A 24,426-nucleotide genomic window follows, 5' to 3' on the forward strand; every position below is an offset into this window, starting at 1 on the left:
GTAACTTACGCTAACATACCGCAATAACAATACCGGCTTCTGTCCTTTTTCTTTATGGTCGTCAGCCGTCTGCTACAATAGGTACCATTCTGCCTTACCACCCGGACGTCTCCGGGTCTGCTCACACACAGAACTCTGCTGCCAAATCGACTCCTCCCTCAAGATTGACACCTAGAGTCACCAGAAATTCCGTCACTACAACGAACAAGCCACATCGCACTTCTCTTCTGGCAACATTGTGGGGCGCGGTATACCGTGGAAAACTGAACTGTCCTCCAAATTTCTAGCCAAGTACCTCGGCCCCTACCGCGTCCTGGAGCGCATATCTCCTTTAAACTGTGTAGTCGAACCCCTCACGCCGTATCCCGATCTCTGCTGCCGTGGCGCGAGACAGTTCTTGTACAGCGCCTCAAGGTATACTACGACCCAGCCACCTTACTGTCTTCGCGGACGGCTCCTATTCTCCCTGGGGCCGATTGTAAATAAGACCTACATTCGCGTGAGAGAAAATAATGATCATTCTCTTCAGCGGCATCGATATCGCCTCGGGTGGCTGTGCCCAACTTAGTGGACCTCAGACTGTTTTCGCCGCCGCTCCCGTCGTCCCGGTTCCTTTCAATGAACCCCCGTCATTTGCCGGCAATCTGGTGGACAGGTGGCCAGCCTGCCACAAAGCAGACTTCTGAAAAACGAACACTTAACGGCTAAACGCGGGGAATTCCCACCAAAAGTGCAAGTGTACTAAAAAGGGCTCCGCTCGAAAAACACTCTATATTTGTCAGGTGGCCACCGCGCGCAGCCATACCGTCACCTAACCGCAATATCGAACCGCGGGTAGCGTGACACTTTCCTGAGAAAAGGGGATGAACCGCGATAAACAAAGGTAGATCGCACACTCAGTACATGCTGGAAAGCCACTGGCACACTCACGTGAGGCCCGGAGGGTACAGGCGTAAAGTCTCGTTCATGACTTGTTCCAGGTAATTCAGCCTCTTCATCACAGTCTCGTAATCTAGCGTGCCCTGGACGACAAATTCAGTATTATAGAGTATGCTGTGCCCAAGACGGCGACGCCCTAGATAGCATACATATGCTCCGACGCCTGGAAACTGTTAGGAGTTGCCACAGTGGTGACAGGTACGCTCAGTTTCACCAGTAAACGCTACGAAAGCAGTGCAAATGTTGCTCACTCAAAAGCATGTTACTCCACGGCGCTCATACTTGCCGGAGCCCCAATAAGCAGAAAAACGTCGTGACATGTGGAAAACATGCTAGACATCGCAAACTGCGCTGACTGAATATTGTGACACAAGTAATACTTGATTCATTTAGGCGATTCATTAGGTTCTACCGGCTGTTGAGTTCGCACAGATGGCGAGATAGGCTTCGGCAATACAGGCATGCTAGCACAGGCAGCGCCGAATGCCAAGTATTGAACAATGATTAATATCGATAGCTCCTTCCGTGCCCTCTGGCGATGAAGCAGAGATCGCAGCATTTCGCGGCACACTGTCTCGTTGAGCAGTGTTCGTCATTTCCACATGATTGGAAAGTGGGGAAGTGGGCCCTTCTGTATAAATTTTGCAACGCACACTCGCTGCTTATTTCAGAGCGATCTCATTTTCCAGCATTCCTCGAAAACGTTTAGAACATGTCACCAACTAAAACCGTGCCTGCTTTCACAAGCTCATTTTTTCCTTCCGCTGAACATGGATTTCATAAGTATTACTCCTGCGAAACGCTGCTTCTTTCTTTTACTCATGCGATAGCTTTAGCTCGTAATTGTAATTCGCTTACTGACTGCATTATTCTTCATTTCGCTAAGACATTAGATAAGGTTCTTCGTTACTAGGTATTACTAGGCTCCAGCTCATTAAAAGTCCATGGTTTAAATGCTTGTGACTAACGGTTCGCTGTATTTTATTTACCTATTTATGAAATGCTGCGGACATGTCAAAGCAGGAGAGGGAAGTACAGGAAGGCATGCAAGTCATTATGGCATCAGAAAAAGAAAAATGAGCAAATGCAGGAGTCCATCTTCAGAGTCACACCCAATAAGGACAAGTACACACTGCAATATAACACAATACGATAATACAATTGAAGAACGTAGTACGACAATAAACGGCTGCGGAGCTTTCTGTAAATCCATCAAGGATTGCGAAAACATGGAAACGGTTAGGTACAGCTTTCCATTCGAAAATTGTCCGCTGAAAAAATGAAAGTTTTACATGTATTGGCGCGCGAAAAGAGCTTACGGCTAAAGCTAAGCTTATTGCACGAGGCTCCTGTAGAAATGTTTGGCCATATAGTTTCGGATGAGGAAAAGTAATAACCCAAGACAGTGCCTCACAATGTTGCTTAAAAATATCTGGTGTCCTCCGGGGCTCTTCGTTAGGTCCCTTACTGTTTCGAATCTGTATAAATGACCCCCCCCCCCCCCGCATGCGTTAATTCTTCTAACAAACTTTTTCTGCACGACTGCGGTCTTTGTCGCAAAAGAAATCATCCTTATGACGGTATTTTTCGCAGTCCGACGTCGGTAGTATTTATAACTGGTGAAGCACATGGCTAATAGGGAGTTTCAGAACAAGGGGCCTCAAGTCTTGTGGGCCCCACGGGAAGAGCGGGCCCCATCAAAACGGGCGCACGCACAGGAAACATTTAGACTAGGGGCTCTCTCTACGCAGCGGCGCCATGCTCGGGTTTGTTGGCTGCAGCACTATTACGGACAAGAAGGGAAAGGAAAAATAAAATAAACATATTAAAATGTTCATATTTCACATATCTAGTAACTTTTTTGCAGCAATAAATTCACATAAAATAACCGAAAGAAACGCAACAATCAAGAAATGCTTTTCGAAAATTTTTTATTGCTTCCTATGTGCAGTGCTGTCTCGGGCAATACACGAAATAGTAACAACCGAAATGTGATTATTTTAATTTTTGATGCGAGAGCATTACTTCGCTCTTTGAGCGATAACCCCGCCGTCATCAAAAAGCCGCGGCAGGCAGGCGTGGCAGACACGCAGTCCGTGAAGGACGTCATCACTCCTCCTGTATCAGTAGGCCATCACAAGACAGGGATAAATTTAGAAAGGCATGTCGACTTCCACGGTGAAGGGAAGAAGGCGTGGAGGCTCCCCTCCTCCTTGCTGCAATGCTATAGTATACCCTCTAACTTGGATAGCAAAGCAGACTGCGCTCAAGATTGGGGCGGCTGGACCCCTCCCTCGCGTGCAAAGGACGAGGGGTCACCATACGGATAGACTTGATTTGGTACATGTACAAAGTGGCGTGTCGGCTCCGCGAGATACGGTAGAAAACACTATGCCCAACGTAATATTCACGTAAACGCTGCTTATGGAGTCTTCATCATCGCAAGTTGAATCGATCGCGTCTACATCAGGCGAGACAGCAAAGCGTGGCCGGAGGCGGCAGTTCACTGCCGATATAATACGAGAAAGCATCTACGAATTCGCGGAATTGGCAATGAACAAAGAAAATCACAGTGCACTGTACTGATGGGCGATTTCAATGCGAAAGGAGGAAAGAAGCAGGCTGGCGACCAGGCGGTAGGCGACTATGGGATATGATCTAGGAATAGCTGGGGAGAAGTATTACAAGAGTTCGCGGATAGAAATAATTTACGGATCACGAATACCTTCATGGGCAAACGAGAGAACAGGAAGTGGACCTGGAAGAGCCCCAATGGTGAAACTAAAAATAAAATAGACTTCATGCTATGGGCTCAGACTGGCATCGTACAGGCTGTGGAGGTCCTACGAAAGGTGCGCTGTACCGACCACAGAATGGAAGGTCTTGAAATAACCTAGACTAGAAGAGGGAACGGAAAAAACTAGTGAAGCGGGAGCCCATTAACGAGTTAGCGGCAAGAGGGAAAGTAGATGAATTCAGGATTTCGCTGTAGGGAAGATATTCGGCTTGAACTGAAGACCATCTTATCCGTTATTTGGAGTGCGTCGCAGAAATAGGCAGTAGGATGGCTCGACAGGATTCCGGGAAGCTATCTCAGGAGACAAAAGATATGATTAAGAAACGCCACAGCAACAGGGCGTCTAACCCTACACAAAGACTAGAACAACTAGAGCTATTGATGTTAATACCCAGTGTGTAGAACGCACCACAATGCCAGCTAACTGGAAGGTAGCGAGGGTGGTTCCACTCATCAAGCAAGGTAATCCGAATCGACCTCTTAAATAGAGGTCTATTTTATGAATAAGCATTCCTTGTAAACTTGTAGAACACATTATATATTCTAACCGCGCTTCGTTTCAGGAAAGTAACTTTCTTAAGCTCCTGTCAGCACGGGTTACGAAAAAATTTAACTTGCGTGGCTCAACTCTTATCTTTCACTAATATATTTGCAGTCGTCTTTAGATAGTGGTTAACTAACCGACTGCATCTTTCTTGACTTCGCTAAGGCTTTAGATAAGGTATTGCATCGCTTACTCCTTCTTAAAATGAGTTCTCTGAATACTGACCCTAATCTTCTTAAACGGATAGAATGTTTCTTGACTAACCAGACCCAGTTTGTATCAGCTAACGACTCTATCATCCCCTTGTGCCGTCCCATCTCGCTTTATCCAATGATCTGTTCTGCGTCCTCTACTCTCCCTTACAAAAATGTCCTATGGCCGGCTATAGAATTTTGGCCCAAATAGCTATAGGCCTTTCCTATTTCTGTCTATAGCTGTCTATACAGGGTGATATATTTTTCTATAGAGAGCTTAAGACAACTGTATAGTTCCAAAGCTATAGCTTTAGTGGCATAGATTTTTCAATACCTGGCAATAAGCACCTGTATGGGTGCTTATAGACGTTCATAAAAGGCCATAGACGGACATGGCGTTTTCCATAGACGCCCATAGGACTTTTTTGTATGGGCTTTTTGTTTGATATTTATCAATCACCTTCCGATTGCCATTAACTCATCCCTTAACCGTTTCGCTGATGACTGTGTTCTTTCTCGTGCAATACATAACCTTACCGATAGTTCCTGCCTTCAGTCCGATCTTGAAAACGTCTAAAGTTGGTGTCAATAAAGGTGTACAGTACTCAATCAAGGGGCAAAATTGTGTCCATCTTACGCCATTATAACCCATCTAAAACGTTCGATGACAAGATGAAGGAGTTTCATTAGGTGTTCACACCACTTACAACTTATCTTGGCGCATGCACATAGAATATGTCATTAACAATAAAAAATCGCGCCCTTGGTTACGTACTCAGAAACTTCACGCAGGCTCCATCCCATTTGAAGCTGCTTTTATATCAAACACTAATACGGCCAAAGTTAGAATACGCATCATCTATATGGGACACCACCGAACTCACATTTATTGATGCTATAGAATCTGTCCAGAATCGGTGAGTTCGCTTCATTTTTTCATTGATTCTAGCACGTCTAGTGTTTCTTCGATTATTATGGATTTTTATAGTGCGAGGGCATCTGCGGCCAAAGAGTGCCATGGCAAAAGGTATTTTTTACTCCTCAAGGTCGGGTCAAAGACCCATTTCCGAAGCATTTCACCCTAAATAAGCCAAGCACCAGACAAGGGGAAAGCTTGTACCCATTGTATCACCGGTGTGTACGAAACCCGCACCTCCCGCATACGAGGCGGATGCTCATACACTTGGTCACCGCTGCGGTACGCTAGTGTTTGTTTAATGAAGTGTGATTAATCGGGGAGCTCGTAGAAATATTTCACGTCTGAGTCTTTTCAACAGCATTTTGTTTCATAATAAGACACTCAAACAGAAATTTATATATATATATATATATATATATATATATATATATATATATATATATATATATATATATATATATATATATATATATATATATATATATATATATATATATATATATATATATATATATGGGCTTTTTACTTCTTTCTTACCGAAGACTATTACTGAGTGGAACCACCTTCCAACCCAAATGGCCTGCATTGAAGACGTGTCATCCTTCAAGCCACTTATCACCAATTATGTCATCGAACAAGCATATGCACCATGATTTTTGCCTTTTGCCTGTACTTTTTACTATGCATTTTTTTAATTTTTCACCCATCCCCATATACTGCCTAGAGGCCTGAGGGTGTTGTAATAAACAGATTTAGAAAATAAGCTCAATGCAGTCTAAATAAGAAAGTTTGACATGGGCAAAATCGATCATTCATTAAACAACGCACGTAGCATAAAACCGGTGAAGAGGAAACTATTCATATCTAAAGACCAGATGTATACGTTAATAGACAAGGAGGGAAAAGTAATTAGCAATATCAATAAGATAGTTAAAGTAGCCTTAGAGTTCAGCACAAATATATACAGAAGCCAAAATAATGAGAACGTTAACGAGAGAGGCACTAGAGCACAGCAAATGAACCTCCCACCAATAACAAAAGAGGAAGTAAAGAAAGCCTTAGGAGCAATGCAAAGGGGAAAAGTAGGTGGGGAGGATCAGCTAACAGCAGATCAATTGAAGGACATAGGAGAGATTCTGCTAAAAGAACTAGCCACCCAGTATACCCACTGCCTTATGACCTTGAGCGTACCAGAAGCTTGGAAGAAGGCTAATATTATCTTAATTCATAAGAAACGATACGCCAGGTACCTAAAAACTTACAGACCGATCAGTTTACTGTCCGTTGCCTGCAAGGTATTTACTAAGGTAATCGCTATTAGAGTCAGGGCAAACTTACACATCAATCAGCCAATTCAACAGGCAGGCTTTCGTAAAGGATATTCCACAATAGACCATAATCACCCTATCAGTGAGGTGATGGAGAAATGCGCAAAAAATAGCCTTTATTTATAGCAAGAAAGCATTTGACACAGTGGGAACCTCAGCAGTTATGCAGGCATTGCGGAATCTCGGCACCATATACCTCCATCAAATTAACAATAAAATTCCTATAAGGAAGGCTGTCAAGCAGGTAGATACGATCTCGCTAGTGCTAGTCACCGCCTGTTTACAGGAGGTATTTAGAGGCCTGAACTGGGACCAGTTGGGGATAAGAGTTAATGAAGAATACATAAATAATCTTCTATTCGCTGATTACATTACCTTTTTGAGTCACTCAGGAGGTGAACTGAAAATCATGATCAATGATTAGACAGGCAGAGCAGAACGGCGGGTCTAACATGCGGAAAAACAAAGTAATGTTCAACTGTCTAGCTAGGGAACAGCAGTTCCTAACAGCAGATTCTGCGCCTCCAAAAGAAAACCCTTCGTCACATCGCAAACGTACACTGCTTATCATCAACAAACGTTTTGTTTCCATTGTATCACATTGTCCGCATTGACCATATGTATGATTTCCGGATGCTACGTTTGTTTTCTTTCTCTAACAGTTCTTACAAGGCCTTTATAACTGAAACAGCGTCCCTAAAAATTAAACATACTTCTGCTCATACCCGAAGCACGGACGCTTGGTTTGTTCCTCATTTTAGAACTAATTATAAACTCCAAACATTGCAACACAATCTTCCGCATGTACTTCACAAATATAAACATACCACAAATTTTAGGTTCAAAGAATTGCGACGGTATTTCGTAGAGTTGTGAACTATTTCTTTTTTTTAGATATGTTACTTCTGATTCTCTAGGTGGCCTGTGATGTACAGAGACAATTTTGTGCATTTCTCTAGCATTTTTATTATTTCATACAATTTGATGTGTGTATTCTGCTTTTCATGTGTGTATATAGGTTCAAAATGTTTATAAGTGAACATTAACTGCGTCTTTGAGATTCTAATACATGTGCATTTCTTAATTACGTATTATTTTTTGCGCTAGATGAGCCTAGAAGTTGCAGTTTTAACCATACGATTGCATGTAAAAGTGTATTCATTGTTTGTATTTGATAGTGTGTATATTTGTTCTCCTTTGTTGTATCTTTCTTATGTTCATTTCCATCAGCTGGTATGTCGAAGCCACTGCTATGTAAAGGTTTTCCGGGCCCAGTCAAGTTGCAAAAGCAGCTTTTTGCTTGGAAATTCACCCAGTTGTTCTGGAGAAATAAATTCAATTCAATTCAATTGAGTTCACAATTGGTAGCGAGGTTCAGAAAGTGGTAAGGGAATGCGTGCACTTAGGGCAGGTAGTGACCGCTGATCGAGATCATGAAAATGAAATAATGAGAAGAAAAAGAATGGAGTGGTGCGCATATGGCACGTTCCTTCAGATCATGAAGAGCAATTTACGAATACCCTACAAGATGAAAGTATACAACACTTCTATATTATCGGTACTCTCCTGTGGTGCACAAACCTGGAGGCTAACGAAAAGTGATCAGCTTAAGTTAAGGGCAATGCAATGATATATGGAAAGAAAAATGATAGGTGTAACTTTGACTCACCTTGAGAGGGCGGATTGGGTGAGGGAACAAACGCAGATTTAAGATATCATAGTCGATATCAAAAGCAGGGAACGGGCTTGGGAAAGGCATGTAATGCGTAGGCAAGATATCCGCTGGTCCTGAAGGAGTGCACTCCAAGAGAAGGCAAGCGTAGCTGGAGGCGGCAGATTAGGTGGGCGGATGATAGGAAGTTTGCAGGCATAGGGTGGGCGCAGCAGGCAAAGGACAGGGTTAATTGGAGAGACATGGGAGAGGCCTTTGCCCTGCAATGGGCGTAGTCAGACTGATGAAGTACGAGACCATCACAGCGCAGCGAAATGTGCGAAGCCAGCTGCTGCAGCGACACAACGTTCGCCCTCGCCTCATTCCGACAACTAAGCGACAACTATAAACGTTCTCACATTTCCACACCATAAGGATTGCTTACGTCCCCCAACAAATTCTTTTTGTTTACGTTCCGGTAACTGTCGCAAATGTTATTATTTTCATTTTTGTTTAAGTGGGCGCGAATGAAAATTACGGCATATAAATAAGAAAACTGTGAAGAGATTGTCAATACTTTGACCCCTTTCAGGGCCAACCTCGCTAATTTGTTTCAAATGGAGACCAGCTGTTTCATCTTCCCGCACTTTCTGACGTGAAACCATTCGCAGCCGCTAAGCCTAGCAGCTCTGTAAACACGGAAGTATCGGCAAAATCTGGCGTGTTCTATCGCTAAAATTTTGTTGTGCGAGCATTTTCACACAAAGGGAAAGCTTAGTGCGGATTTTGGTTGCCGTGAATATGACACAGTGTAGCGGCACAGAAAAATCGGAGGTGGCGCGAGCGGCCCCGATTCGACGGGCGCCGCCAAGTTCCCTTAACCTAAAGCTGCAATGGAGCGCACGCTATTTCGGCACACCGCTAAAGTTAACCAAAGTCGCAGGGCGGGCTTTTCATTCTGGACATGCACACTTGGACGCCAAGGAAATTCCTTGGAAGCCACAAAGCTTGGGGCCAACTATTCTAAATCTCTCTCATTAACACTTAATATACTCAACTGCAAGCTCCCGACTATCTCACGCATGTCAATATTTGCCGATATAGACAATGTTAATTCATATAGATATCTGGGACTTCACTTAACCAGTAACTTCTCTTGGAATACCTACTTTAATTACATCATAAACTTTGCAAACCGAGCTCCTGGCTACCTACGGCGCACTTTTCTCTAAATCTGTTACAACTTAAACAAATGTTGTCAGTGTCATATGTGTATAATACTGGAATACGGCTCACCAATTTGGGACCCAGCTCAATATTCTTTATGAATACGATAGAAGCAATTGAGAACAGATATTCCTTCTTTATAAGTTCCCATTATTCTCTAATAAGTGGTGACTTATTCAATAAATATATAACCTTAATCCAAGCGATTTACAAACACGAAGAAACATAAAGGGGACACTTAAGCTCCCGATTTAAATGTATAACGCGATAGGGTTAATAAGACCCTGAACGGCTCCTCTTGCCCACGCAGACACGGGCACTATTTCCTCTTTCACAATCCCAGTTATTATGTGAAAGACCGCACGACATACATAAATAGCCCAGCTCTAAGTACGCCGTAGAGACGTGCCCGTGTGGCCTAGGCGTAGCGCGTGTGATTCGCACCCCAAGGGTGAGGGTCATATTCTTGACCTTTTACCCCAATTTTTTCTAGTGCAGTTCATTTGCTTTAAAAACTTACGTTCCCTAATGACGTTTGAGGCATGTTGCGATCTTCTTATGAGCAGTTTTTTAACACTGTAATCTCTTTTGAACTCCCCGTTCCACGTGCGACGTCGCCCCCCTTTAGACCAATCCGGAGTTCGATACAGAGCCGATGTACTACGCAGGGTTTTCCGCTCAACGGGACCTTTAATGTTGTCGCCATTGAAATTTCACATCGTTGTTTCTCTCATTAAATATAACTTAATAATTTGTCCCTGAAACACGAATATTAAGCTGAACACTCACACTTATCATCCCGTGTTGGTCATCGCCGTGAAGTTTCGATTCCGTCCTGAGAAGCCACAGTACTTTGCGGTTCCTTTCGTAGCGAAAGCTACATTGGCCACGAGTCGCATTCCCACTGTGCTCGCACCGCACCACGTGACCAACCCTGTGACTGGTCATGTGACCAACCGCATGACGAACTACGTGGCAAAAACTAGCCAGAGAACCAGACTAAACTGGACTTGCAATCATGATTAACCAAGCTAACGAAGCTATGCATTAGCTTTCGCTACGTATATCCTTGCATAGCCGAGCTAAGCCACTGCCAATTTTTTACCCAAGATTAGAAGAGAGCGGAACCATTTTGACCGATCCATTCTATCCATCGAAGGAACCTTAGTACTTCGGTCACTTCTAAGTGACAATTTTTTGAAAATTTTTATCCTTTTCTTGCACTTCAGATGCTCCTCGTTTAGCCTTACGAGTTTTTTTCCTGGTACCTTTGCTATTCATTTGCGCTATGTTTTGATGTTCTCTATTGTTAAAACAATTTCCGCCCCCTTGTAATGTTTAGGGGTGCTTAGGGAATTGTATTAAATAAATAAATGAAAACAACTAAATAAATAAAGTTGTATTAATAACATCGCACATAAAAAGCCGCGATTTTCATAACGTGCTCATCTCCGTTGCCTCGAATTTGAGAACACTAGGCACTAACAGCGCCTCACACTCCTGCTGATCAGTCAAGGTTTCCCTTTTCCAAAGCCTATTCGGTTACTGAGATGACAATTAGCAGCTTGCTTTGTTAGAATCGGCCTCGCGTAATACGCTGCACTGTCGTTCAGTTGCTCGTGCTACACACTGTGCTGCGCCTTTCCCGAACCGTGTGGCGGTGCTAATTTGGACCTGGCGCCACCCAGTCTGAGGCCCATATCGCAGATATCATCGTGACTGACTCACTCCGTGTGCATGCCCGATCAAGATGTCTGCAGCCAATACAGCATTTGGCTATCGCCAGCCATCTTTATACACGCGAACACGTTCCTGAGTTCGGATTCTCAATACCTTTTTACAGACCCGGCTGTTATTATCCGCCATCGCCGTCGACCATCGTCCGTGAACACCGGATAGAGGCACAGGGCGGAGCATACGGTGTTTGTGCTTTATTATGAAGCTCTACTACACTTGGCGGCTCGAGGGCACGGCCAACTCCAACAACTCTGGGGAAGCTTGCCAACTTGGACTACGCAGAATGTGGGCCGGAGGCCCTACCTTCATGCAGGGCACACGAATCCATCTTGTCATTTATAGTATAAGCTACAGTGCTTGTTTGTGTTTGTTCAGAGCCAGTCAGGCTAGGCGTATTTCATGCGGTGATGACCTGAAATCGCTCATCACTTGTAGACCACCTAGTGTTTTCATTCGAATATAGGTCACTCTTCTTCCAGTTACCAATTGCCGCAAACAATGATGGTTGACCTCAGCAAATATGACGCGCTTATAATAGTGATCAAAGAGCGCACTGACCGAGATCTTCCTAACTTATGCATTTCGCCTCGCACTTTGCAGTGAAGTCCAGGAGCGATGGGTGCATCTTACGCAGAGTTCCGCTAAGGCAAAGCTGGTCTTTTGGTGAGCCCAAATGTCAGCCATGAGTTCATACGACGGTGCGATCAGCATTGGTTTGTTCATTCCATGACCATATTTTACTTCGTACTTATGAATTAACGACTCGGTCGGCCGATGCTTTTTTACCCTCTTGTGGCTTCTTGATTAAGTAGTTAACCTGCATTCATGACCCGCATATATTCGAATATATACGGCGTCGTATGGTTTTAAGATATCGTATAGTTCTCAAGGCTCTCTCCCCTTTCTGCTATTCCACGTGGTTTGAGAGCGCTAAGAATAAATTTCACCCTTTCTGCTGTCGAGTAGTTCTCGTTTTGTTTTTCGCAGTTATCCACCACGCTCTTCTTGTGTACTGCGCTCTAAGAAGAAGGGAGTATTAATAAAGTTATCTTTTCTCTAACAGACTCTGTTTTATAACAGGAAGTGTTCTAGAAGACAGCTTGCTTCCTTTTAGCTTCCATAGAAGGGTATTCGTGTTTACTGTGTATAATCTCAAAAACTGTTTGTGCAGCGTTATAGAGACGCTCACATAAAGCTCAAACACCGTCGAAACTGTGAAAATAAGAAAGCCTTGCATGTATAATTAAGCGGTTTCATTCTATTTCCGTCCTTCGTTATTGAATCCACAGCTTCGCCGCAGTTTGCAAGCCGGCATGCGCACAATAATAAAAAAAAACTTTCAGCAGACTCATAACGGTCTCTGAATTCGCTGGAATGCATTCGCAGACAAACACATACGCTTAAACGCTCAGCTTTTTTCCTTACCTGCTCACGGACAGCCTCTCTGATTTCTGCGCGCACCTTTTCTTGCACAGCCGGGTGCTTGGCGAGCGTAAACGTGAAGTAACTCAGTGACGATGTGATCGTGTCGAACCTGCGTTAGAAGGGACCTTCCAATAGAGCATACTATCTAGGCATCATTATATTAACCACAAACTACTTGCTTATAGGCTTGTACAGATTGTAATTCAAAATTGGGTCCTTAATTGTGGCTCGCTATTCCGTGTCGACATCATCATTATCTTTATTCTCATTTAGCAATAAAAAAATTGAAAAACCATCCTGGCCAATTTTCAAAGGCCTCTGACGTGGCTACAGTTATATGCCACAGTGGGCAAATTGATATGCAACAACGACTCTTGTTGCTCCTGAGCTTAATCGAGTACCGTGCCTTTAGTGCGCTGTATCGTAAAGTACTTCAGAAACTTACGCACACTGCCAAGATCTTTCGCTCCCGAAATAAAACGGCGCCCTCTTTAAAGCTACCACTCGAGAAGGAACGGGGTGTTATGCATCTTGGGAAGGTAGTAACACTTCCGAAGAAAAATAGCTCTGAAACTTGGGCCCTACGGAAGGCAGTAACACTTGAGAAGAAAAATAGCACTGAATCTTAGAAAAACGTAAAAGCATTTGCTCGAGCGAAATGCTGGCCATACTCTACAGGCGCTGTACCAGATGCTTGCCGCCGCAGTTGCCCCTCTAACGAAGATTGATGAACCGCGGCACCGCGATGCGCCTTCTGTTTTTAACGATACCGTTCGCAAGATACTAGAGCTCTTTTTTACTGTTCTGGCGATAGCCATTAAAACGTTATGCACCACCAAGGCACCCGTTTTCACCGTCCTTGCCCAAGAGAAAAGGTCGTGGCTCGCTGGCGCCTGTGGGTTCGAGCTTAAATCAGTTCCAGAAATATCAGCCAGTTTCCGCAAATCAATGTTTCTTGTGCTGTCTTCTTATGCTGTCCAATCGCTAGCCTTTGTCCTGAAGCGCACATGAATTAAAAGGATGAAATCGCCCATTTACTAGAGACATATCGCAGTAATGGGCGAAGAAGTTTTGTCGTTTTTATTAGCTAGATGGTTATTCAGATCGGCATTGGTGCTGATAGTCGGCACTCTGTTCCATCAGGCACTGTTCCATCCACTAGCCCCTCTTGCCTACGCCACGAGTAAACGGACGAATTGTTCAAACGGGTGCCACGGTGAAGTGAGCTATGTGGCTATCATTGAAGTCGGGGAGGCGCTGGTTTGAAGAGAACAGGCTTATGCCACTCACTGCTCTCTGCGCATGCACAGTGTTGCTAGACGCTTCCGGGCACTAGAATTACTTTGTAAGGGAGGAGGTGGTGAGAGGGAGATTCGTCTTCATCTATGCCGTGGATTGAAGCGCGCCGTTTATGCAGTCAAGTTGTTTTTTTTTGCATTTCTTTTTAAAACAAAGTATTGGAAGTAATCGGGCGTGATAGAAGGTAGTAAAATTTCGGCGTCCTCCAGGTGCCGAGTTATGAGGAGAAGCGCTGCTGCTAAACATAAGAATGCGAGAGAGGAGAGCGATGCGTTCGGCACACCCCGCACGGCGCGGCGAAGAAACCGCTTGCCTGAATATCAGTGCTGAATTTCGATATGCTTTAGCTGTCGCTGAGCCAATGGGCAGCGCGACGGTACGAACCAAGAATGCAACGCTATAGCCTTACCGTCACCTGCAAATTTGATGCGAATGCTCAAGCACGTGACCTGCACTGAGAGAGCCGCGCCTCTGCTGGACTCAAAACCATGCTAGAGTGTGTGAAGGTGATACGGAAGGGCACCTGCTACCGTGAGCCGCCCACGGTGCTGATGTTAGTTCAAGCCACGCGCTCGAGCGTTCGCGTAAAGTTTCCAGGCAGTGGTACGTTCTGACATTGTTATTAAGGGCGCACGCATGAACACGATCTTAGCAGCTTGCTGGTCGTCTCCGCTACAACGCCTGCGTATGTGAGAGAGCCACGCCAGATAAGAGAAGGCTGTCTTCCTCATCGTCATCATATTTCAATTTCATCGTGAGACACATGAACATAGAATTAGCAGTATAACAGGAGAAGGTCCCGAAGTATACACTGTACAGATGACCCAGTATGGGAAAGTGAATACATTTACTGGTTAACTTACAAATCAGTTTAATAACGAAGGAGCAAACAGGAGTGAAAAATAGGAAACTTGTAATGCAATGCCAACCAAAAAACTTAAAGACAGCGGGACAGGAAGAGTTGATTTCAGTTTAATGGCGCGTTTGCAAACTGAGGCAGGACATGTCACAGACGTCGTCACGGTTTTCAATACCTACCCTATGATTCATGCCGGGATGAGGTGACAATTGCGTGCAATTTTTGTTCTTGATGGAAATCGAAAGCATCGCATTTTAAGGCACCGCTGGCGTTCTCGAAATCACGGTTTTACTTCTGAGTTGTTTGTATTTGAAGATAAACCATTTATTGCGTTGCTCGTTTCGAACTCGTGATCTTGTGAGGACATCAAGACTGTAATTGATTCCGTCTACACTGGATTAAAATACGTGGCGATGTCGCTAAACCTCAATGACACTCCTAAAAAAATTGACGCCATCGCAGTTTTCTGTTGAGGACAGCCAGTGGGGGCAATACTTTTTAAGCTTGTTGCATAAGTGCTCCTTTCTCAGCAAACATACTTCCTGCGTGGTGAGGACGCGGATGCCATTGTTCAGTACAGGCCCTATGAACGTAAACCGTGCGAGTGAGAAAAAGTTCCCTGAACGTGTGACTCTGTTCGTGTGTGTCTTACCCAGCAAGACAGAGAGTCCCCGCACTGGTCAACACTTCGTCGGTGGTTAACTCCCGCGACTTGGGGATTCCTGGCGGAGAAAAAAGAACAGAGATCAACCGGTAAATCAAATGCGCTTAGCCCACAAAGAATGCGACCTCGTCCGTAGCCATGCAGCGCCTTTTTCCGCCTTTTCAGCTGGCGGTTCAGTATTGAAATGAGGCGCAAGTCAGTCGCGATGAAAAGTACACACCTTTTATGTTAACACTTCACGCTGTTCTTACATAACTCGCACACAGCAATGAGAGCTTTATTACTCCGCGCTTGCGGCACCCGCCCCACAAAACTGGAGCTCGATCGTCACTGCCTCCGGGTGCCCGCCAGTTCTGAATGGGTACAATCCTTCTTTTTCTGGGGTTGGCAAGCGGGGGGAGGGAAAATGGGCCAGGGCTCATGCAGACCAAAAATACATTTGTGTCTGTAGTCAAGCCATGGAAAAAGTCTTCATCCCCACTCAGCGCTTCTGGCAGTATATATGTAGGTTCTTTTTCAAAGGTAACCGTGCTGTCGTTGAAGTCACCGGTGTCCTGAAGTTCTTAAAACCTCACACCAATGAGCTGCAGACATGGCACCTAGCTGCGTATATTATACAAGAATTCCCTCAAATGTCATCGCAATACTGGTGTGTAAAAACGGCAAATTCTCATTACATTTGTCTTGAAAATAACGTTTTTTTTCATCGCAAACCTCCTATAGGGAGCCGCGTAGGTGGGACCGTCATCAGGCTATGTAGTCGCCGATCTAGGGCGTATTAATAAAACGATTGCAGCAAGCAATTCATGCATAAGGGCCGTTTAACGCACTAAAAGCACGCGTTCATTAAGCAAAAAAATTAAGATGGACGAAGTGATGTGGAAGCTTTGCTCTCGTTGTGCGAAGGAAGGCCTATCAAAAGGCTACACCACGTTCTTACGAGTCGCGTACACCCTTGTGCACACGCGCAAGTGATTTTGCTACAAGGAAGTAGCATTGATAGTACGTTAGAAGGGTTCTTACACTCACTACTCCCATAGAAACCTTGCTTGGAAACCTTGCTCAAGAGATCGCGCAACAGTATAGTAGGCACGTGAAAGCTCTCCAACATCTTTTAGGACTCCTTAATCTAGTGAGTGCGTGTCCAGAAAGGAATCGATTGTCTCCTCTGAAGGCAAGCTCTATAAAAGGTTGGAGTTAGTCTTCGCGCATATCTTACGATAAGGAGGTTAAAAAGCATTTGAATTAATGTGCATTGTAAAAGTCAGTAAATGATTTATAATTACTAGCACTGCACCCAACGCACGAAATTGCGCAGTGGAGGTGAGAGGCGGCTCTAATCTTCGCAGATTGATATTACGCATCTCCCTGGACGCAGCCACAAGTTCAAAACTTCTGAAAAGGCTGTTGTAGACATAGCTCAAAACCTAAATTATTATATCTTAAGCGTTTGAACAAGTTCGAGGACGAAGTTTGCACTTCGTGTCTCATGAGGGTGCAAGAGCTCTAGTGCTTACTCCTTGTGTTTGCCTGAATATCGTACAATCTGTTGCGAGACAATTATAAAATGTTGGTGGCACTGTGCCTGTCGTGTCCGATCAGAGCACTCTACGATCACCCGCTAGCAATCTCGGCCCTCGCTCTTACTCTTTCCCGTTTACCTCACCTCTTCCGTTTTCCATCGAGCGGAGCATCCAACCCGAACACTTTCTCTCTAGAGAAATGGTTATATGCAAGATCACTATCATCGTCACCAGTCTGTTTGACAAAGGCCACCGCCACTATAATGCCGTTCCACGCGACGTTATCCCCACAAGCATTCAAATTTCATCTCAGCGCTTGGGTCTCCATCGCCTTTTCTACGCTGCCCTTCTGGTCAAATCCGCTCTGTTACCTTTAGTTTAAAGCTCTGTTTAACGCAACCCGCGGACCGTATGAACAAACTTTTGTGTCCCATGAGCCATACGCCAGAAATAGGAGAGGGAAAATGAGGAGGTGTCCTAGATAAAAATACCAATAATTCAGCCAAGGTTGGGAGAAGTATTTGGCGTCAAATCAATTCATTAACCAAATGAAAAGCTCGGCAGAGGCTTACAATTTTTGGGCAGAGATTTCTCTTCATTTTCCTTTTGTCGTATTCAGAGCATCCAAGCGCTTATCACAAGAGATAACTGTTGATGAACGCTCGAATGACTGCATGCTGTCGAATTAATACTTGCGGCTAGGAATTAGCAATGAGGAAAATAGGAGAATGAGTGGCGTTTTTCTGAGGCAGGATTAAATCCTGCAGGCCAGCACAACGCACGGAAATGGTATATGGGGTGCCATGTTTGGAGGCTTCTGTCGTAAGGGGTCACCAGTTTTCTTCACTTCGCATTATATACCCGTATTTCAAGCGAATGGGATATTTTACGCTTCTTGAATCAATTATTCTTCCCAGTAGCTTCACACAAGCCATAAAATTTTGCAGAGCCTGTTTATCGAGACCTGAAATGTACACCACGAGAAAGTTAGCGCACCAGGTGACATTTCTGTTTTGTTAAAAGCGAAACCATGATGATTATAGATTTTAAGGCGTAAAGGGTGTCTGTAGCCAAAGAGCGCCATGGCACAGGGTTTTTTCTTCTACTCAAGGTGCGGTCAAAGACCCATTTCCCAAACATTTCACCCTAAAGTAGTCGAGCACCAAACAGGGGGAAGCTTGTACATATTCTATCACTGGTGTCTGCCCGGCGGCACTGGGGATCGAACCCCGCACCTCTCCCGCACTCGAGGCGCATGAACAAATGACTAGGCCACCGCTGCGGTAAAAAACGAAGCGTCTTGAGTAAATGTTGAGCCTAGGCAGACAAATGTCACCAGCCTCGCTGCTACACTCTGAACACGAATAAGGCTACATGGGGGTAAAAACGGAGTGAGCTCTCTTCTAGGTCATTTCCCTTTAGGGACAAGGTATGATGCCCCAGTTTCGAGGTAGATTTGGATCACTAAATCTGCGGAATGTTTGCGCTTGGCAACGGAAGCATATTCTCACGGCAAATAATAGTAACTTGGTGCCTTTAGAATGGAACAAAAGCTGTTAAACCAGCACAGGAGGTTTTCAAGTAAGCGAATAAGGGAGGTTGAAGCCTCGCATAAAATTTTGGTGACTGCTAGAACATCGCATGTTTTGAAGAGGAACCCTGCTTTTCGCTTATTTTACATCTGAGAATTTTGTTCCTCAAGGCTTCAGCAGAATCATCATAATCAGCCTGACTACGACCACTGCAGGGGAAAGGCCTCTCCAATGTCTCTCCAACTGACCCTCTCCTTCGCCAGCCGCACGCACCCTTTGGCTGTAAACTTCTTAATCTCATCCCCCCCTGCTACGCTTGCCTTCTATAGCAATCCGCTCCGTTACCCTTAAGGACCAGCGTTTATGTTGCCTTCCCGTTACATGCCCTGCCCAAGCGCATTTCTTCCTGTTGATTTCGACTAGGATATCATTAACCCGCGTTTGTTCACTCAACCAATCTGCCCGCTTCCGGTCTCTTAACGTTACACCTAGCAGTTTTCTTTCCATGGCTCGCTGTACTGTCCTTAACTTAAGCTGAACCCTTTTTGTTAGCCTCCACGTTTCTGTCCCGTAAGTGAGTACCGGTAAGATACAGCTGTTGTACACTTTTCTCTTAAGGGATATCGGTTAACTGATATTCATGATCTGAGAGTACCTGCCATGTGCGCTCCGCCCCATTCTTATCCTTCTAGTTATTTCCCCCGCATGATTGGGATCAGCTGTCACTACCTGCCTTTTACCACTTCCAGCCCCTCGCTGCCAATTGTGAACTTTTGTTTCCTAGCTAGGCTGTTCAACATTACTTTGGTTTTCTGCATATTAATTTGTAGACCCATGGAGCCAGCAAAATACCCTGACCTTAATAAACAGTGCGCTAGAAGACAGCTTTTTTTTACTTCCATATCGACCTATTTGAGTTCAGAGTGTAGTGCCCACCCCTTGCGGTTAATCCGTTTCCGATGCTGCAAGGGTTCAGGAGTCGATGTGCCCAGCACCAAACTTCCGGGTATGCAGGCGTGCAGGACATCATTCTCCGCTCCCGTCGACCTCGTCACACCTTTGTTTACCTGCGTCCAACGTAGCTATGCCTTCAGCGTGGATAAAAAACAAGGCCTATGACAGGCTAATTGGTTTGATCATAGAAGGTTATGGCCAAGTACTACGCCAGGGTGGCCAAATCCGGTTCTGGCGAGAGAGTGCGTTGTCGGTTCTGATCACCGAGATCAGGCCGCACTCCTGGCCTGGGTATGCAATTCCATCGACAGGCGGATTTTTTTTTGAAACCCGGTAGAGAATTACGCAGCACCACGACTCGAGCCCCGGTCCTTTTGCACGCGAGGCGGATACTTTACCTCTACGCCATCGCTGCACCTTGCACCTAGCGGGAATTAAATGGGATGTGATAGGGCTTAGCGAATTTAGGAGGACAGGTGAGGCGTATACAGTACTAAAGGATGGACACATGCTGTGCTATCGCGGATTAGAGGATAGAGGAGAACTAGGTGTGGTATTCCTCATTAATAAGGATATAGCTGGCAACGTAGAGAAGTTCTATAGTATTAACGAGAGGGTAGCAGCTATAGTAATTAGGCTGAATAGGAGGTACAAGCTGAAAGTGGTGCAGGCCTACGCGCCCACATCCAGCCATGATGACCAGACCGTTGAAAGTTTCTATGAGGACGCAGAATCGGCAATGAATAAAGTAAAATCGCAGTACACTGTACTGATGGGCGACTTCAACGCGAAGGTGGGCAAGAAGCAGGCTGACGACCACGCGGTAGGTGACTATGGCATGGGCCCTAGAAATAGCAGGGGAGAGTTATTAGTCGAATTCGCGGATAAAAATAATTTACGGATCATGAATACCTCCTTCCGCAAACGAGAAAACAGGAAGTGGACCTGGAAGAGCCCCAATGTCGAAACTAAAAATGAAATCGACTTCATACTATGCGCTAAACCTGGCATCATTCAGGATGTGACAGTACCCGGAAAGGTGCGTTGTAGCGACCACAGAATGGTAAGGTCTAGACTAAGCTTAGACTTGAAGAGGGAACGGAGGAAGCTAGTGAAGAAGAAGACCATTAACGAGTTAGCCGTAAGAGGGAAAGCACTGGAGTTTAGGATAGCGCTGCAAAACAGATATTCGGCTTTAACTGAGGAAGACGATCTTGATGTTCATACAATGCACGATAATCTGACACCAATAATTAAGGAGTGCGCAGTAGAAGTAGGCGGTAGGACAGTTCGACAGGATACCGGGAAGCTATCTCAGGTGACGAAAGATCTGATTAAGAAGCGCCAAAGCATGAGAGCGTCTAACCCCACGGACAGAATATAAATAGCAGAGCTTTCGAAATTAATAAAGAAGCGCAAGGTAGCAGACATAAGGAAGTTTAAAATGGAGAGAATCGAGCATGCTCTAAAGAACGGAGGTTGCCTAAAAGCAGTGAAGAGGAAACTAGGCATAGGTAAAAACCAGATGTATGCAATACAAGACAAGCAGGGCAATGTCATTAGCAATATGGATAAGATAGTTAACGTAGCCGAAGAGTTCTACACAGACCTGTACAGTAGCCAATGTAATCAGAGCGCTAATGAGGAAGACAGCAGTGCACAACAATGCGTCATCCCGCCAGTAACGAAAGATGAAGTAAAGAAAGACTTAGAAGCAATGAAAAGGGCAAAAGCAGCTGGGGAGGACCAGGTAACCCCAGATCTGTTGAAGGATGGAGGGGACATCGTGCTAGAAAAACAAGCCACCCTGTATACACAATGCCTTATGACCTCGACTGTACCAGAATCTTGGAAGAATGCAAACGTTATCTTAATTCATACGAAGGGAGACGCCAAGGACTTGAAAAATTACAGGCCGATCAGCTTACTATCCGTTGCCTACAAAGTATTTACTAAGGTAATCGCTAATACAGTCAGGGTAACGTTAGACTTTAATCAACCAAATGATCAGGCAGGCTTTCGTAAAGGATATTCCACAATAGATCATATTCACACTATCAATCAGGTGATAGAGAAATACGCAGAATATAACCAGCATCTATATATAGCTTTCATTGATTACGAGAAAGCATTCGACTCAGTGGAAACCTCAGCAGTCATACAGGCATTGCGGAATCAGGGGGTAGAAGAGACTTATGTCAAAATACTGGAAGATATATGTAGCAACCGCACAGCTACTATAGTCCTCCATAAAATCAGCTATAAAATTCCCATAAGGAAGGGCGTCAGGCAAGGAGACACGATCTCGCCAATGCTGTTCACCGCATGTTTACAGGAGGTATTTCGAGGACTGAATTGGGAACAGTTGGGAATAAGAATAAATGGAGAATACCTAAATAATCTCCGATTCGCTGATGACATTGCCTTGCTGAGTCACTCAGGAGGTGAACTGCAAATCATGATCAATGAGTTAGACAGCCAGAGCAGATTGTTGGGTCTAAAAATTAACATGCAGAAAACCAAGGTAATGTTCAACAGCCTAGCAAGGGAACAACAGTTCACATTTGGCAGCGAGAGCCTAGAAGTTGTGACGGAATACGTCTACTTAGGGCAGGTAGTGACAGCTGATGCGGATCATGAGAGGGAGATAACTAGAAGGATAAGAATGGGGTGGAGCGCATATGGCAATTTCTCGCAGATCATGAGTGGCAGTTTACCAATTTCCCTCAAGAGGAAAGTGTACAATAGCTTTATCTTACGCGTACTCACCTACGGGGCAGAAACGTGGAGGCTAACGAAAAGAGTTCAGCTTAAGTTAAGGACAACGCAGCGAGCCATGGAAAGAAAAATGATAGGTGTAACGTTAAGAGACCGGAAGCGGGCAGAGTGGGTGAGGGAACAAACGCGGGTTAATGACATCCTAGTCGAAATCAAGAGAAAGAAATGGGCTTGGGAAGGGCATGTAATGCGAAGGCAAGATAACCGCTGGTCCTTAAGGGTAACGGAGTGGGTTCCAAGAGAAAGTAAGCGTAGCAGGGTGCGGCAGAAGGTTAGGTGGGCGGATGAGATTAAGAAGTTTGCAGGCAAAGGGTGGATGCAGCTGGCAAAGGTTAGGGTTAATTAGAGAGACATGGGAGAGGCCTTTGCCCTGCAGTGGGTGTAGTCAGGCTGATGATGATGATGATGATGACAGGCTAATTTCATAACCATGGTTATTGTGAGAGTAGTTCAGCCTCGGTGTGTGTTTTCACTGAGTCATTGCACTTGATGTCTTTAATTGTTATTTATTGTCTGATGCAAGCAAGCAATTAGTTTAACATTGAGGATCTGAAATGAATTAAGAACCAAAAGGAGATTTCACATGACATGCATGCAATGAAGAGCGAACCGGTGGACTATAAAGGTAACAGAATATATGCCACGGAATTACGGGAGCATGACCGGCGACGGTGCATTATTGGACGGACTGAAAAGGTTGAGAAATTCGCGGGAATACATTGAAGGCTACAGGTGGCTGAATATGATGAAACTTCTGGCGGGCAGCGTACTTCTTGGTCTCATTTGATTTACTGACGTAAAGCCGCGGTCAAAAATACGCGGCCCAAGGCTCCGGCGTAAGGAGCGGCTGCGGGGCCGCACCGCGGCGCTGCTACCTGCGGCGGGCGCTCAGTGCGAGGGTGTAGAGAGTGACGACAAAGCTTCGCCCTCACTCTTTCCTGTGCACGCCACACGACTGATGAATGTCAAGTTCAGCGTTCAGCTGTTTCGTGGCTGACGGTCAGTACGAAAGAGGGCTCTGCAATGCGTGCTCCGTTAAAGGCCCTTGATATAATTATCAAGGGGCTTTATGCTGCGTGTGACTTTCAGCGCCTACTTGAATATCTCGTGTTCCCTATGCACAGACCGGCTACGGAATGCGCGCGTTGGGCAGTTCGACTAAGCGCGTCTGCGTACGAAGCGTCCGAGGTCGGTTCGCATTCCATACGCGCGCGTCGCGTCCGTGTACGCCGCTCTCCAGTGCCCGGAGCTTGGTCCGGTTAACCCTAATCAGTAGCTGGAGATCGCTCCTTTAAAATTGTAATTTAAAGCTAAAAAAATCTAAGCACGCTCCTGCTTCAACAAAATCCCGAGTAACACACTACCAGAAACAAAACAGGGCTTCACCGAGTTCACAGACCGGGGTCCTGACGCGGAAATAACTTGTTCTGCGATATTTGTTCTGCGAACTTGTTCTGCGATGCCCAGGCCCGAAGGCTCACCACGCATGGGCGCGCGGGGCATATCGGGGCGCCATGGGGCATATCGGTGGTATCGAGGCGGCAACGGCGAACCGCGCGCACTCCGCTTCAGCATGGCTGGCAAACGACGCAAAGCGGAGACGCGCCCGTTCACGCTGACCGTCAATCCGCCTTGCGTCAACCGCGAAACAGCTGAACACCGCACTTGACGTTTATCAGCCGTGTTGCGTGCTCAGGGGAGAGTGAGGGTGAAGCTTTGTCGTCAATCTGTGCACTCTCGCAGCGAGCGCCCGACTGAAGTAGCAGCGCCGCGGTGCGGCCCCGCAGCCGCGCCTTCCACCGGAGGCGTGCACCGCGTATTCTTGATCGCGGCTGTACATTTCAATCACAAGAAATGCACGAAGACAGTACACTGCTGCAACGGGGGCCTTTTTAAATCTGAAAGTACTAATACGCGCGCCTACATAGCGTTCTATATCACGACAGGCATGTTTGTGGAAACTACTTTAAAAATCCTCTCGCCTAAACGCTTTGCCGTTTTTGGTGAAAATGCGCATAGAGGTTAAATATTGCGGTAAAATTTGCCTCGTAGTAAG

The 24,426-nt window shown here is 45.3% G+C and overlaps 1 protein-coding gene across 4 annotated transcripts in view; it reads right to left on the minus strand.

Moving 5' to 3' along the window:
- Positions 1–24,426, minus strand: part of LOC144104608 (cytochrome P450 3A14-like) — a 209,938-nt gene that overhangs the window by 74,151 nt on the left and 111,361 nt on the right. For all 4 annotated transcript variants that reach the window (XM_077637728.1, XM_077637735.1, XM_077637719.1 and 1 more), the window contains 3 exons: positions 15,572–15,641; positions 12,762–12,870; positions 931–1,022 (listed from right to left, as the gene is read on the minus strand). In XM_077637728.1, coding sequence (XP_077493854.1) covers positions 931–1,022; positions 12,762–12,870; positions 15,572–15,641 — 271 coding nt within the window. The remainder of the gene's footprint in view (positions 1–930; positions 1,023–12,761; positions 12,871–15,571; positions 15,642–24,426) is intronic.

This window comes from Amblyomma americanum, chromosome 1, assembly GCF_052857255.1.
Source record: "Amblyomma americanum isolate KBUSLIRL-KWMA chromosome 1, ASM5285725v1, whole genome shotgun sequence".
Taxonomy (NCBI): Eukaryota; Metazoa; Arthropoda; class Arachnida; order Ixodida; family Ixodidae; genus Amblyomma; species Amblyomma americanum.